Source organism: Bos indicus x Bos taurus, chromosome 16 (genome assembly GCF_003369695.1).
Source record: "Bos indicus x Bos taurus breed Angus x Brahman F1 hybrid chromosome 16, Bos_hybrid_MaternalHap_v2.0, whole genome shotgun sequence".
Lineage (NCBI taxonomy): Eukaryota > Metazoa > Chordata > Mammalia > Artiodactyla > Bovidae > Bos > Bos indicus x Bos taurus.
Genome location: NC_040091.1, coordinates 48,971,197 through 48,984,213, shown reverse-complemented (window position 1 = coordinate 48,984,213; position 13,017 = coordinate 48,971,197). Strand labels below are relative to the sequence as shown.

Here is a 13,017-nt window from a genome sequence, read left to right as displayed (position 1 = left end):
GTGCAACTGTGTGCACACCCTCGCCCGTGTGGGCACATGTGTATACATGTACACACATACACACTGTGGGCACATGTGCACATACATGTGTGAACACCACATGTGCAACTGTATGCACACCCTCGCCCATGTGGGCACATGTGTATACATGTACACACATGAAGGTGCATGTTTATACACATCTGTGTATACATGTGCATGCGCACACATGCTTCACCCAGTCCAGAAGCAGAGCAAGGCAGGCGAAGGCTGAGAAGGAGCTGATCAGGGACCCGTGGGTGATCTCCAGCCCTGCAGAACCAGGAGTAGTGACGTCTGTCTTCAACAGGCTGTGGGTGGGGGTTGAGCACCAATGATTTTGAAAGCTGGCAGAGGAGAGCCTCTCCTGCTGCGTCCCCACTGCTCACCGCCTACATTCAGCACCGGTGATGCCACCAGCATTCAAGGTCCTCCTGGGGGTGGCTGGCAGATCCTGCGGGCCCTTCAGAGATGGCCCACTTCCTCCCACTCTGGGCCCTGAGAGTGGGCCCCCCAGAACAACCCAGATCTCGGGAACCAAGACCTCTGCCCTGCTCCCAGCCTGTGCTCTGTGCCCAGGGACCCGGCGCCCTGCCTGTGCTCGCAGTGTGTGTGCACGCACGGACCTCCTGTGTCCTCCATCACTTTCCTGTATCTGTGTGGCTTCTGTCCACGTGTCCATGTGTCCGTGTGTCTGTCTCCTGTGCATGTGGCTCGTGGAGACGCTGTGGTGTGCATGCAGGCACGGAGCTGGCCATGGGGCTTCAGAGAGGCGGCCGAGGCCAGACAGGCTGACAGCAGGCCCCTCTCCGGTCATTGGTGCAGGTGTGTTGAGGAGCCACCAGGCGGTCTCTTAGCTTTGGAGCCGATGCCGACTTTTGGGAAGGGGCTGGATCTCCGCAGAACAGCTGAGGAAACGTTTGAAGTTAAAGATGTGCTTAATTCTACCTTAGATTCTGAGACTTTAAAACAGACCCTGTACAGGCAGGCTAAGAACCAGGTAGGTACCTACCAGAGCCTGCCCCCGACCTTCCCCAGGCTGGATGGCAGGCCCCAGCTGTGCCTCCCCGACCAGGGACCACGTCCCTTCTCTCTGTGGCCGTCCCATGTCTGCATGGGGGACACCCAGGACTCCAGCCCTCCCGTGCCCATTGCTTTGGCTAGAGAGACCCCCAAATGATTCCCTTTCCATGAAAGCAAGGGTGGGGAGAGGTTGAGGGCAGATGAACGAGAGCCAGACCCTCACAAGGGCACTCCCCCCGTCCCGCAGTGCTCCTGGACATGAGGGTCCTGGCCCTCATATACCCAGAGGGTGGTATCCACCGGCAGTGCCCTCGTGGCTGCACTGGCCTCCCTCTGCCTCTGCCCAAGCAGGAGTGATGGTAGCCCAGGGTCCTCTCGAGGGACGCTCCCCCGTCGGGGTCACGGGCTCCAAGCTGCAACTATGGCGAGTCAGCAGGGCACAGGCTGGCCGGCATGACTCACCCTCAGCCTAGGGGCTGCAGGACCCTGCTTATTTTCAGCTTGGGGGACTTGGGGTTCCACTCAGCTCTCCGCAGCTCACCCAAGTCTGAGCAAAAACCGTCTGCATGTCTGTCTTCGTCTCTTTACTAATCCTGTCCAGAGTGTGAAATTGGGTGGACATACCCCACCCCACCTTCTCTGAGCGGCCCTGGGTCCCATCCACTCGTGCTCTGGGGGCCAAGCTGGGCCTGGGCCAGAGGCACGTCTGCTCTCAGCTCAGAAATGCTGCACACCACGTCCCTGAAATGGCTCTGTGCCACCACCACGGTCATCCACACTGGACAGGGCCCACCAGGCAGGGCCTGCGCCTCCTTGATGGGGTCTCAGCAGTAACCACCAGCACCCTGGTCCCCCTGAAAAGCATGCTTGCCTGTGAATCCATGCTGATCACCAGGGATGTAGGGGCACCTGCGAGGGCGGATGTGCCCCAGAGAGGCTGAGGGTTTTAGTGGCCCTCTGCAAAGATGCCTCCTCTGCAGGCCAGCCCCCAACACCTTTGCCCCCACCTCACCTCTGGGTCTGCGGTCAGTGGGAGGGGGTGGGAGGCCGGGAGGGCATGGGCTGGCCTGGGGTCTACAGGACCCACCCCACACCACTCACCTGCACTCCTGTGTGTGCCCTCCCCTCCATCCAGGCGTATGCAATGATGCTGTCCCTTTCCGAGGACACTCCTCTCCATGCCTCTTCCCAGGGCCCCCTGGACGCTTGGCTGAACATCGCGGGAGCCACGCCAGAGTCTGGAGCCTTTAACCCCATCAACCACCTCTGACTGGCCTGAGAGGGGCTGGGGTCAGAGTCCAAGTGAGGCCACCAGGGCCCCCGACTTCCCAACAGAAATCTCCATGGCAGAAGATGGAGGCAAGGGCCTTGGGAGCCTGTGCGGCCTGGGGCCGAGGAGACCCGTCCTTGTCACCTGTATCTGACCACTCCTCCACATCTGTTCCCCTCTCCATGGTCCAACTCTGACTTTTGCAATGAAAACTCAGAACCCGGCCTCTTTGGAGCCATCATAGGGTTTCACTGGCTCCAAGCATCAGTCTTGAGAACAGCCTTCAGTTGGTACAGCTCACTCTATCCGGGCACAGCACTGGGGGCTGCCTCACAGAGTCAACCCCATGGGCAAGGACGGGGTTTGAACCCCACACCGAGGCTGGTGGGCCTCTCCCAGGCGCCGTGTGGCATCTAGGGAGGGAATGGACACCTGGGCGTGCTCTAAGGAGGGAATCGCCCTGACAATTTTTATAAAGAAAATGACAAGAATGATCCTTTTGGTAATCTTATTGACGACAGAGTCTATTTAAGCATGTGGTTTTAAAAATAGACAGTATTTTTTAAAAAAAATCACAAAGTGACTTGCAAATTGTTTTTTAAAAGTAATTTTGCATTGCTTTGAAATCTCAGCTTCTTTGCAAACCCAAACCTGCCTGGGACCCAGCCCTGCGTTTGGGGGTGTTCTTTATACTGTAGATAATGGAGAGATTTTCTATCCCTGACTGTGTTTGTAAAGCCAAGGTGATTCTGGGCACCCCGCCCCCAGAACTGAGGGGCGGAGCCCACTCCCGGGAGCAGTTTGAGACTGTGCCTGGAATCAGATACGATGTCCTGGGCTGGCCCAAGGCTGGGACTCAGAGATGTGCCTGTCATTGTGTGACATGGGATTCGTGCCCGCGTCCCCCACCCAGAGGGAGGTCGGAGCAGGGACTTGGTCCCCAGCGCAGAAGTGGCCAAGCCCCTCCGCCCACCCCCCCACCATTCTGCAGAAGGTGGGGCCCGCCATCATCTTGGGATCTCCAGCACCCACCCACCCCACCCCTGCAGATGGACAAGGGGAAGGGAGTGGGCACCCCCCATAGGGGCTGCCGTGGGGTGCACTCCAAGGCTCCTCTGCTCCAGGCTGCCAAGCTCCATGCTCACCTGAGACCCCAGGACACAACTGCCACTTCGCTCTTTGTGTGGGTTCTTGGCGGGCGGGACCCGGCTCCAGAAGGACGGGAGTCCAGGTGTGACTTCCACAAAGAGCTAAGACAGCACAGCCCTGAGGGGACGGACGGCACCTCCCAGGACCAGGCTGCTCTCCACTCGATGGGCTTTAAATTATTCCCATAGGGGCCAATTTCGAATAATTGTTGTTGTTTTTTTTTCCCTGATGGAATTGACCTTAATCTGTATATAACTTGTAATTTTTTCTAATTCATTTCTTTTCTTATTTTATTTCTTCCTTAACAGTATTTTTGGCATTAGACATTCTTATTGTGAAGAAATAATGTTAATATAAGTATCTAGTGAAGGACCAAAACCGTGTAATAAGGTTGTGTGTTGTGTGATCAATAACCAGGGAGTGGGGCGATTTTTAATGTGCCAAATACCCCACGTCCCCCACCCCCCGACGAATCCTGCTGCCCGTTTTCCAGACAATCATGTGTTTTTGTTAAATTTGAGTTTCAGTTGCATTTAAGACAAGTGCTCTATTTATTTCTTTTATTGTTTGGAAGAAAAACGAAGACTAGCATCCCAAGAAGAAGAGGAAAAAAACCCGCCCAAGTTGCCCTAAGAAATGTGTGAAAATACAAACGGTCATGGAGTGGCCAACCGTCCAGCCTCTCCAGGCCAAGACAATCGTCCGCCTGGGCACTGGGGGTTCAGCTTCACAGTGGGGACCTGTGGATGGGGATCCCCAAGGGCGCACAGACCTGCAGATCCTAGCGAAAGGATTTGGCCTTTCCCGGATCCGGTCAAGGTACCATTCAGAGCGCCTTCCACGTGGGAACAGGCTGGAACGTGCTCCCCAGGGCGGTCAGAGAAGCTGCTGGCAGAGGAGCCGCCTGCAGCCGCACCCACAGGGATTTACAGACACGGCTGCTCGCACCACCTCAGAAGCTTCCTTCATCCCACCCCTGCAGTGGACCCTCCTGGTGTGTCGCAACTTCCAACTCTCCCTCGGTTGAGATGGGACCCCTTTGAAAAGTCAACCTCAGATACCACCTCCCCATTTCTGTAAACCCAAATTATATGATTTCTTCTGCTAAACAATAAGGTGTGTGCTTTTTTTTGCGATTTGACTCTCTCTGTCCAAAGCAGGATGTTTGGGCAGGTGGAGGCCTGAGTGTCTGTTCCCTGCAGCCCAGCCCTTCTGTTCACCTCTGGTCTCTCTGTGACAGTCACGGTTGGGTCTCTGTAGCTGATCTTCTTAAACTCTGACTCTTCCTTCTTTCCTTCCCCATCCCCAAGAACCCTGACTGCACATTTTAAGTCCTGTTTTTTGTCCCTCTTGAAAACAATTAGAGTAAGCCCAGTTTCTCCTCCAGCCTGAGCATTTGGCAGATTCAGTGGCGGGGAGGGTTCTGTCCTCGGACCCTCAGATAAAAAGAGCACTTATTTCCTACGTCTGGTGGGTCCATGAAGCCTGGCCTCAAAGTTGAGCATTGTCCCAACCACAGTCAGCTGCCCCTCCCCAGGTCTTCTCTGCCCCCAAGGCTCCAGCACCAGCCACCTGCTCAGAACCAGGGGGATGCCCTGGAGGGTCTGGGAGCTCAGGCTGGAGAATTCCGAGAGCCCAGCTTCATGGCACGGATGCAGCTGGTGGCTGGCCGGCCAACCAATGCATCTGTGGGCTGGTGGCCAGAGTCAGGGCTGTAAACTAGGAACCCCACTGGGCTAGCGTGCTGGGGCCAGGGCCCTTCACTCCAGCCTCGTCCACTTCCCTCTTTGGGCTGCTGACTCACCCCCAAGTGGAAATTTGGAAGGAGGTCTCCTCACTCTTCCCTCTTCTGCCCCTCAGACCCCAACCCCCACCTTGGGCCCAACTCTTTCATTCCCAGGACAAGCAGGTAGGACCCCAGGACTGCTGACCCTTTGGCCAGCCAGCCCTTCATAAGGGAGACCCAGAAGCCTCTGGTTGGAACCCAGAGGCATGCATTTCTGCATCCCACCTGGAACCCTGGGGTGGGGATAAGTGACTGGGGTGGGCCTGAGAGACTGCCCAGCCCTAGTGGCCTTCCCATACAATGCCAAGAGTACGGCCAGTCCACCCAGACACTGATTGGCCCTGGAAACCCTGAGGGCCCTTGTCCTGCGTCCTGGCTGCTTCCTCAGTGAACATTCGCAAAGCACTTGCCTGAATACACATCCCTTGTGTTAGCCCCGAAGCCTCAAAGCACTGGATTGTGGCGCCCCGGGCCCCACCCCCGCCCCCGCACTACTGCCCAAGTGACTGAAATCTACTGAGCTTACTCACCGTGCTGTCCTGGGAGGGGCAGGGGCAGCACCCCCAGAGAGCACCCTGCACTGCTGCCTGGGGCGGTGGCGGGGAATGGACGGGGAGCCGGGCACCTCGCTCCCCTCCCGGCTGGGGACGCGGGGACATAACTGCTCCTGGTCGGTGGAGGTCAGCCGGGTCTCAAAAGCCATGAATGTCTCTGTAGCGATGCGTGATACTGTGACTAAGACGTCCTCACGAGATGCCAAGGAGCGTCCCTCTCCTCCTGCCATTCCAGTGTTTATGTCTTCCTTCTTTTCTGTCACGGATTCGTATTACCACTTGTGGGGGGAAAAAAAAGTAAGAGAAGATAGAATGAAAAGGCAGCTTATGTTTCCAGATGTGCAATTCACTCATGAACAAAGTTATCCTGAAGGCTCCTTTCCGCGCACCTCTCTTCCTCGTTCTCCTCCAAATGAGGGAAGCTGAGCCCCGTGTCCACACGGGACTGAGGGCATCCATACGCGTACGCTGGTGACACTCCAAACCTGTGCGTCCATGTCATCCTTCGCCATCGTTACATTATGATCCGGTTTTTTTTTTTCTTTTTTCTTTTCTTTTAGAGCTGTATAGTGTTGAAAAGAAGTCAAGTGTAAATGTCTGGTTTTTCTCCATAATGTTTTTTTTTAAAAAAACCATTGAGAAGGAGGCTGGTGTATGTCCCACGTCCCCCGATTGTAAATTTGCTTCCGTTCTAAGTAAACTGCATGGCTCGTGTGTAGTCATTATTGTGTCTGTTCGTGAAGTTTTTACGAAAAGGAAAATCCCATAGATGCACTTATTAAATATGTGATTAGAGTCTGCGTCCTCGAGACTAGGAGTCCTGAACTGCCCACATGGAAGACGCAGTTCTTAACATGGAAATCGCTGTGGGAGAAGGAAAGGAAAAGACACCAAGTGTAGGAATCATTCAGAGAGTAACTCTGCAGATTTCATTTTGATGATGCTCGTGATAAAGACAAATGTACGTGTGTAGAGAAATGTCTTTAAGATGAAGCCTAGGAGAAGCTGATTTTGAGGTTGATGCTGTAGACTAGGACTGTATACCAAATGTAATCTTTCCGATGCTACAATGAATTTATACATGAGATTGATATGCAATAAATCTGTGTGCTTTTCTAAGCCTCTGTGCCTGCCTGCTTCACTCAGGGAGAACAGAGGCCTCGGAGGGCTGGGGAGGGATGGTGAGAACGGACTCAAGAGTCAGGGCGTGGCTGGTGGGGAGGCTCACCAGCCCTGATGGAGAGCCCCTCGTGCCATCCTCCTCCACCACTCCCAGGGCAGGTCCCCTTGCTGTTCCTGTTTTCCAGAAAAGAACAAGTTCAGAGAGGGCACCAACTACCCAGGACAGCCTTGCAGTGAGAGTGCTGGTCTCCAGCTGTGCCCTCCTCCAAGTGTGCCCACCTCAGGACAAGGTGACCTTTAGGTATGGCCCCCAGGTGTGCCCTGCTCCAGGTGTGGCAGCCTCCGTGTGTTTCTACTCTCCATCATAGTGGCCTTCAGGTGTGTCCATCTCCAGGTGAGCCTACCTCTAGGCATGGTACCCTACTGGTGTGCCCACCTCCAAATGCAACTGCCCCCAGGTATTCTTATCCCAACATGTCCCTGCCCTCAGCACCCATGCCCATGAACTCTCACCAGGGCTTCTTGATGGAGGAGAAGCCCATCCTATAAGGCCAGCCCCAAATCTGCCCCCCTCTGAGAGTAGACCTCCCCACCAGCCAGCCCTCCACTTCAGCTGTGTCTGCCCCACACACTGCTTCCAGCCAGGGCCTTAGCCTGACCCACCGGCAATGGCCAGATGGATCAAGGCAGAGCAAAGGCCAGGGCTGCAGGAGGAGCAAACACAGCCCTGCAGGGCACCCCTCCTTCTGTGCACCCAGGCATTCCTTCTTGGGGCCCATTTGTCAGGTTGCACAAAGAAATGAAGAACAGATGATGAATAGGTGAATGGATGGATAGATGGATGATGGATGGATGATGGATGGGTGGATGGATAGTAGATGGACAGATGGATGGGTGGATGGATGGATAGATGGCTGGATAAATGTATGGAAAGATGTGTGGATGGATGGATGAATAAATGTGTGGGTGGATGGATGATGGATAGGTGGGTGGATCCCCTATGAATGGATGGATGGAACGATGGATGAATGATGGGTGGGTGGGTGGATGGATAGCTGGGTAGATAGATGATGGATGGGTGGTTTGCTGTAAGAACCCTCACTCAACATGGATCTTGAGACCTCCAGTGCCTCTGAAGGGGGCTGAACCTGCTCTGAGAGAGGTAACAGAAGGGGGCAAGGCCTGGGTTCCTCTAAATGGCAGCATCTCATAGCCACCAGAGGGAAGAAACTGCAGTTGACCTTGGAACAATATCCCTGGGCCCAAATCTGGGTACTGAGTCTTTTCACTTTCTTCACACCTTCAAGTATGTGTGTCTCCAGGGTAGCACTGGTTGGGGGAAGCAGTTAAACATTTTAAGGTGATTTCTTCCCTGGTGTGACTGTCATCCTGTGATCTGAATCCTGTGGTCAGATATGGGCTTTGCCCTGGGGTTCCAAGCACAGGGATGGCTTGAGAAATAAATTTCCATTCTCAGAGGACAAATGATGCAAATCACAGAACTGGTGAATGGCCACACTTCCAAAAGCCATTCACCAAGATGGAGTGACAGACTCTAGCCCACCCCGTTATGCCCTCCCAAGCTCCCCAGGCAGGCTGCCGTCAGGGGCCAGAGCTCCCATCTTTGTTCAGCCCAGCAGCCTTTCTCTATGCCCTCCACCCCCGAAGGGAGAGGAGTATCCCGGGACAGGAGCCTGTCTGATAAGAGCCCTATTGTCAGGGGACCTCAGAGGGAAAGAGCAGAGGCACAGAGAACAGGCTGGCAAGCCAACGCTGTCTCCCTGAAGCCCAGCTCCTGGCAGGGAAGATCGAGGAAAAAAGCTCCATTTTGGAAACAAGGGGGGTGAAAATCAACAGGAGAAAAATGTGTCAATGAGAAATCTGTTTTCTGGGAAAAGAGATGCTTTTGAATTCCCCTTCAGATTCATTTTGGGCCAAGTGAGCCTGTTGGTTATTTGCAGAGAAGCTATTTTGAGAATCATTAACTTCATTTCTCGGGGCAACAAAAGTCTTCCCCAAAATCAAAAAGTATCTTATTTCAGGGTAAAATGGCTAGACACAGGCTGGCTTTTGTGGGAACAGATGGACGAGCAAGAGGGGCCCAGGATAACAAGATGCTCAGAGCAGGGTTCTGGGGTGGGAGGTGGCTGCTGGCCACAGCCTGCGCTGTGGTCCTCACGAAGGGAAGAGCGCTGTGCACAGCACTGCCGGGCTACATCCTCCCCAAAACTTACACCCAGCTCAGGAAAGGGAGGTTTTCTCCAGAGCTTCAGGACAGAGAGGACAGAATTCCATGGTTATAAGACAGGGAGGCCTGAGCACCAGTTGAGGCCCAACGGAGAGGCTGTGAGCGGTGGTCGCTCAGTCATGTTCAACTCTGCAATCCCATGAACTATAGCCCGCCAGGCTCCTCTGTCCACAGAATTCTCTAGGCAAGAATATTGGAGTGGGTAACCATTCCTTTCTCCAGGGGATCTGCCCAAACCAGGGATCAAACCCAGGTTTCCCACATTGCAGGCAGATTCTTACCATCTAAGCCACCAGGGAAGCCCAACAGAGAGTCTGGGGAACCAAAACCCCAAGGGAGGTAGTTGGCTCTTTCTCCTAGGATCCAGTTAAAACCCAGGATTCATGACCCACCAGGCCTTGGAGCTCTGGATGACTTATGTGGTCCTGTCTTCAAGTTCACTGATCTTTCCTTCTGTAGCGTCTAATCTGTTAACTCCATCCAGTATGTTTTTAAATGTTTGTATCTTATATATCTTTTTCATCTTTAGAATTTTCATTTGATTCAGCATTCTTTTTCTTTTGATCATATTCATTATACATTATACTTTCTCTTTTATGTTCAAAGCTTCTCTTATATCCTTGGAATAGTTATCATGTGTGTTAAGTCACTTCAGTCATGTCCAGCTCTTTGCGACCCTATGAACTATAGCCCACCAGACTCCTCTGTCCATGGGATTCTCCAGGAAAGAACACTGGAGTTGCCATTTCCTTCTCCAGAGGATCTTCTCAATCTAGGCATCGAACCCACATTTCTTACATATCCTGCATTGGCAGATGGGTTCTTTACCACTAGCGCCACCCTTCATGAAGCAAAGCGAAGCGAAAGTCGCTCAGTGGTGTCTGACTCTCTGCAACCCCATGGACTGTTGTCCAGGGAATTCTCCAGGCCAGAATACTGGAGTGCATAGTGTTTCCCTTCTCCAGGGGACCTTCCCAACCTAGGAATCGAACCCAGATCTCACTCATCGCAGGCAGATTTTTTACCAGCTGAGCCACAAGGGAAGCTCTGCTGGTTGCATCATCTATGTGGTTTCTGGGTCTCTTTCTATTGGTTGCTTTTTCTCACACATATAGGTCACGTGCCTATTAATGTTTCACTGGGTGCTGGAGGCGGTAAATGCAAAATGGTTGAGACCTCAGAGTTCGTTGACCTTCTTTTAAGAAATTTTCGTGCTGACAAGCAGTACTGACTTGGAGGCCAGCCTGGTCTTTGCTCGTTTCAAAAATGTAGAGCAGCCTCTGCCCCTTCCACCTAAGGTGTAAGCTTACCTTCACCTAATACGTGGCCTTTTTTGATCTCCAGCCAATGTCCTGGGGTCCATGAGGCCTCTTGGTCCTGGTGATTGGCTATCAAGTGTTTCCGAGCTTGTGTGGATGCTGGGAGCTGTTCTCTGCTCGGCTCCCAGGATCTCATTCTGCACACAGAGCAGAGCATTTGACCAGACTCAGGCTGACCCCGGGGGCTTCTCCAGATCCTTTTCTGCACTGCTGCCTTCCCTCTGAGGCTCTGCCTGCAAGTCCCAGTCCCCTCAGCCTCCCTGACGCCATCTCTGCCTGCCTTGGTTAGCTCAGTGAAGCCACTGTGTTCTGCTTTGTCCTGCCTCTCAGAAGAAAGTTGGGCAGGTGTGGGGCTCACCTCACTGGGTCCTCCCCCAACCCCCACTGTTCTCTGCCACATGTTGTGTGCTCAGTCGCTTCAGTTGCGTCCAGCTCTTTGCAACCCTATGGACTGTAGCACGCCAGGCTCCTCTGTCCATGGGACTCTCCAGGAAAGAGTACTGGAGTGGGTTCCCATGCCCTCCTCCAGGGGATCTTCCCCACCCAGAGACTGAACCAGTGACTCCTGTGTCTCCTGCACTGGCAGACAGATTCTTTACCACTAAGCCCTGCTACCTGTTGTTGATGACTACAACAGTTGCTTCTTATTTTTGCCCAGTTTTCTATTGATTACAGTGGGAGCTGCATCATCACAGCTGGAATGTCTGTAATGCTTTGAATTCTCAATTGGAGCAGATAAGTGCATTTTTAAAATGCCTTACCTCTTTGGAAACCTTAAATAGTCCCTAATTATGAGAGGGGGCCTGGGCTTTGCACTCAGATAAGCCTGAGCTCTCCTCTTGGCCGGGTCACTCACTAGCCAGGTAATAAAGCACAGACGCTTGACCTCTGGATGAGATGGAGACATTGACACCTTAGGGAGTTTCTGTAAGAATTCCAGAAGGTGATGCAGGAAGCCTGGTACACAGTAGGTATTTAATAGGAGGTAACAACCATTTGCCCAATTGTTAGCTGGGCCACAAGACGGAGTGACTGTGTGCTCCCTGAACTGAGCCTCCTGCTCAGCAAGGCCACCCCCATGGGCCAGAGAGGCAGCCAGGCCCCGCCCAGCAGCCTGGCCCCGACGCCACCCCTGTGTCCATCTGTGGACCCCACCCAGCCTGGGCCTCCAGTCACCCAACACAGAAGAGCCTCTGTCTTCAGGCCCACTCACAGCTGCCCCATCACCCAAGGTCAACAAGACCTTTCCCAGCTGCCTGCGGGCTGGACCAGGCACCCGAGGGGAGGGACCCTGCAGTGAGTGGTGGGTCAGCTGGATGCCAGGCCCAGAGAAGAAAGGAGACCTGCCGTACCCTATCCTCCAGCCCCCACCTTCCCTGAGGCTAGGGAGGTAGGGGGAGGGCAGGCACTGCCCTTTTTACCCTCAGCACCCATGATGGTCAAACCAAAAGGCCTCCTGGGGGACTGCTGGCCTCAGGACACTGCCTCTCTGGGCTGCAGCCCTGCAACTGAGCCAAAAGTTTGGAAGACTCGAGCAAGACCTCTTGGAGCACAGGATACCCTGGAGCCACAGGAAAGGGGCTCCGTCAGGCAGCAGGTGTCAACTTTTTTGTAGGAAATCCTGAGAGCCATGGGGTTGATGATCCCAGATGTTCGGGAAACCCCTCATTTTGTGAGTGCTGGGCAAGCCGGGCATGCAGCTGACCCACATCTTACCTTCCATGGGTGACCATCAGTGTGCAGGTTCCGCCCCCGGGACACTGGCATGGAGCTAAGGCCCTGAGCCTGTGACAGCCAATGGTGTCCCCTCTAAGGTTCTCATGGGGGACGGGGAGGGAGAAGACCCCAGGGCCACACAAGAGCCACCTTCATAAGGCCTCTTCCTCTCAATTCTCAAGGCTTAAAATGTCCCCAGGCTGGTGAGGCCCATACATGTGGGGTGAGCTCCATCTAATCCGTGCTGCCCCATCTCCTCCTGGCCTGCTGAACGGTGCCCCGAGGCCAAGCACAGAGGCACCCCGACACACAGGAACGGGGTGCAGGCTGCCCTCTCTGTGCAGACCACCCCCTATCCCGTGAAGCCTGCATGCCAGCGGGAAGACAGAAACAGGTCAGCCAAGTAGGATGCTTGTCAGAGGCAGAGACGAGATGGGAGAGGCCGGTCATCTTCCTGGGCCACCGCAATGAATGACCACAAAACAACGGAGACACATCCTTTCCCAGCTCTGAGCAGGATGTCTGAGATCAAAGTGAGGGCAGTCTCTAGCGGGGGATCCTTCCCGCCTCTTCCACCTTCTCAGCATCCTTGACCCACAGACACATGACTCCAATCTACGTCTCCATCCACACCGGACCCCTCCCTTCTGTCTGGGTGTCCAGCTCTCCTCTTCTTATCGGATTTGGGGCCTAATCAGGTAGGCTCCTGTCTCAATCACACCTGCAAAGACCCATTTTTCAAATAGGGGTACATCAATGCTGCATTCAGCTCTCAGGGTGGGGAACAGCTGGCCTGGAAGCCCGGGGTGGGA

The 13,017-nt window shown here is 54.0% G+C and overlaps 1 protein-coding gene across 3 annotated transcripts in view; it reads left to right on the top strand.

Annotated features, from left to right (window-relative positions):
* The window catches only part of PRDM16 (PR/SET domain 16), a 340,933-nt gene extending 334,013 nt beyond the window's left edge, over positions 1–6,920 (top strand). For 2 of the 3 annotated variants that reach the window (XM_027565121.1, XM_027565120.1), the window contains exons 16-17: positions 844–1,018; positions 2,177–6,920. In XM_027565121.1, the coding sequence (XP_027420922.1) occupies positions 844–1,018; positions 2,177–2,311 (310 nt within the window). In that variant the 3' untranslated portion in view covers positions 2,312–6,920. The remainder of the gene's footprint in view (positions 1–843; positions 1,019–2,176) is intronic. The other variant, XM_027565122.1, reaches the window with a different exon arrangement.
* Positions 6,921–13,017: the final 6,097 nt, after the last annotated feature.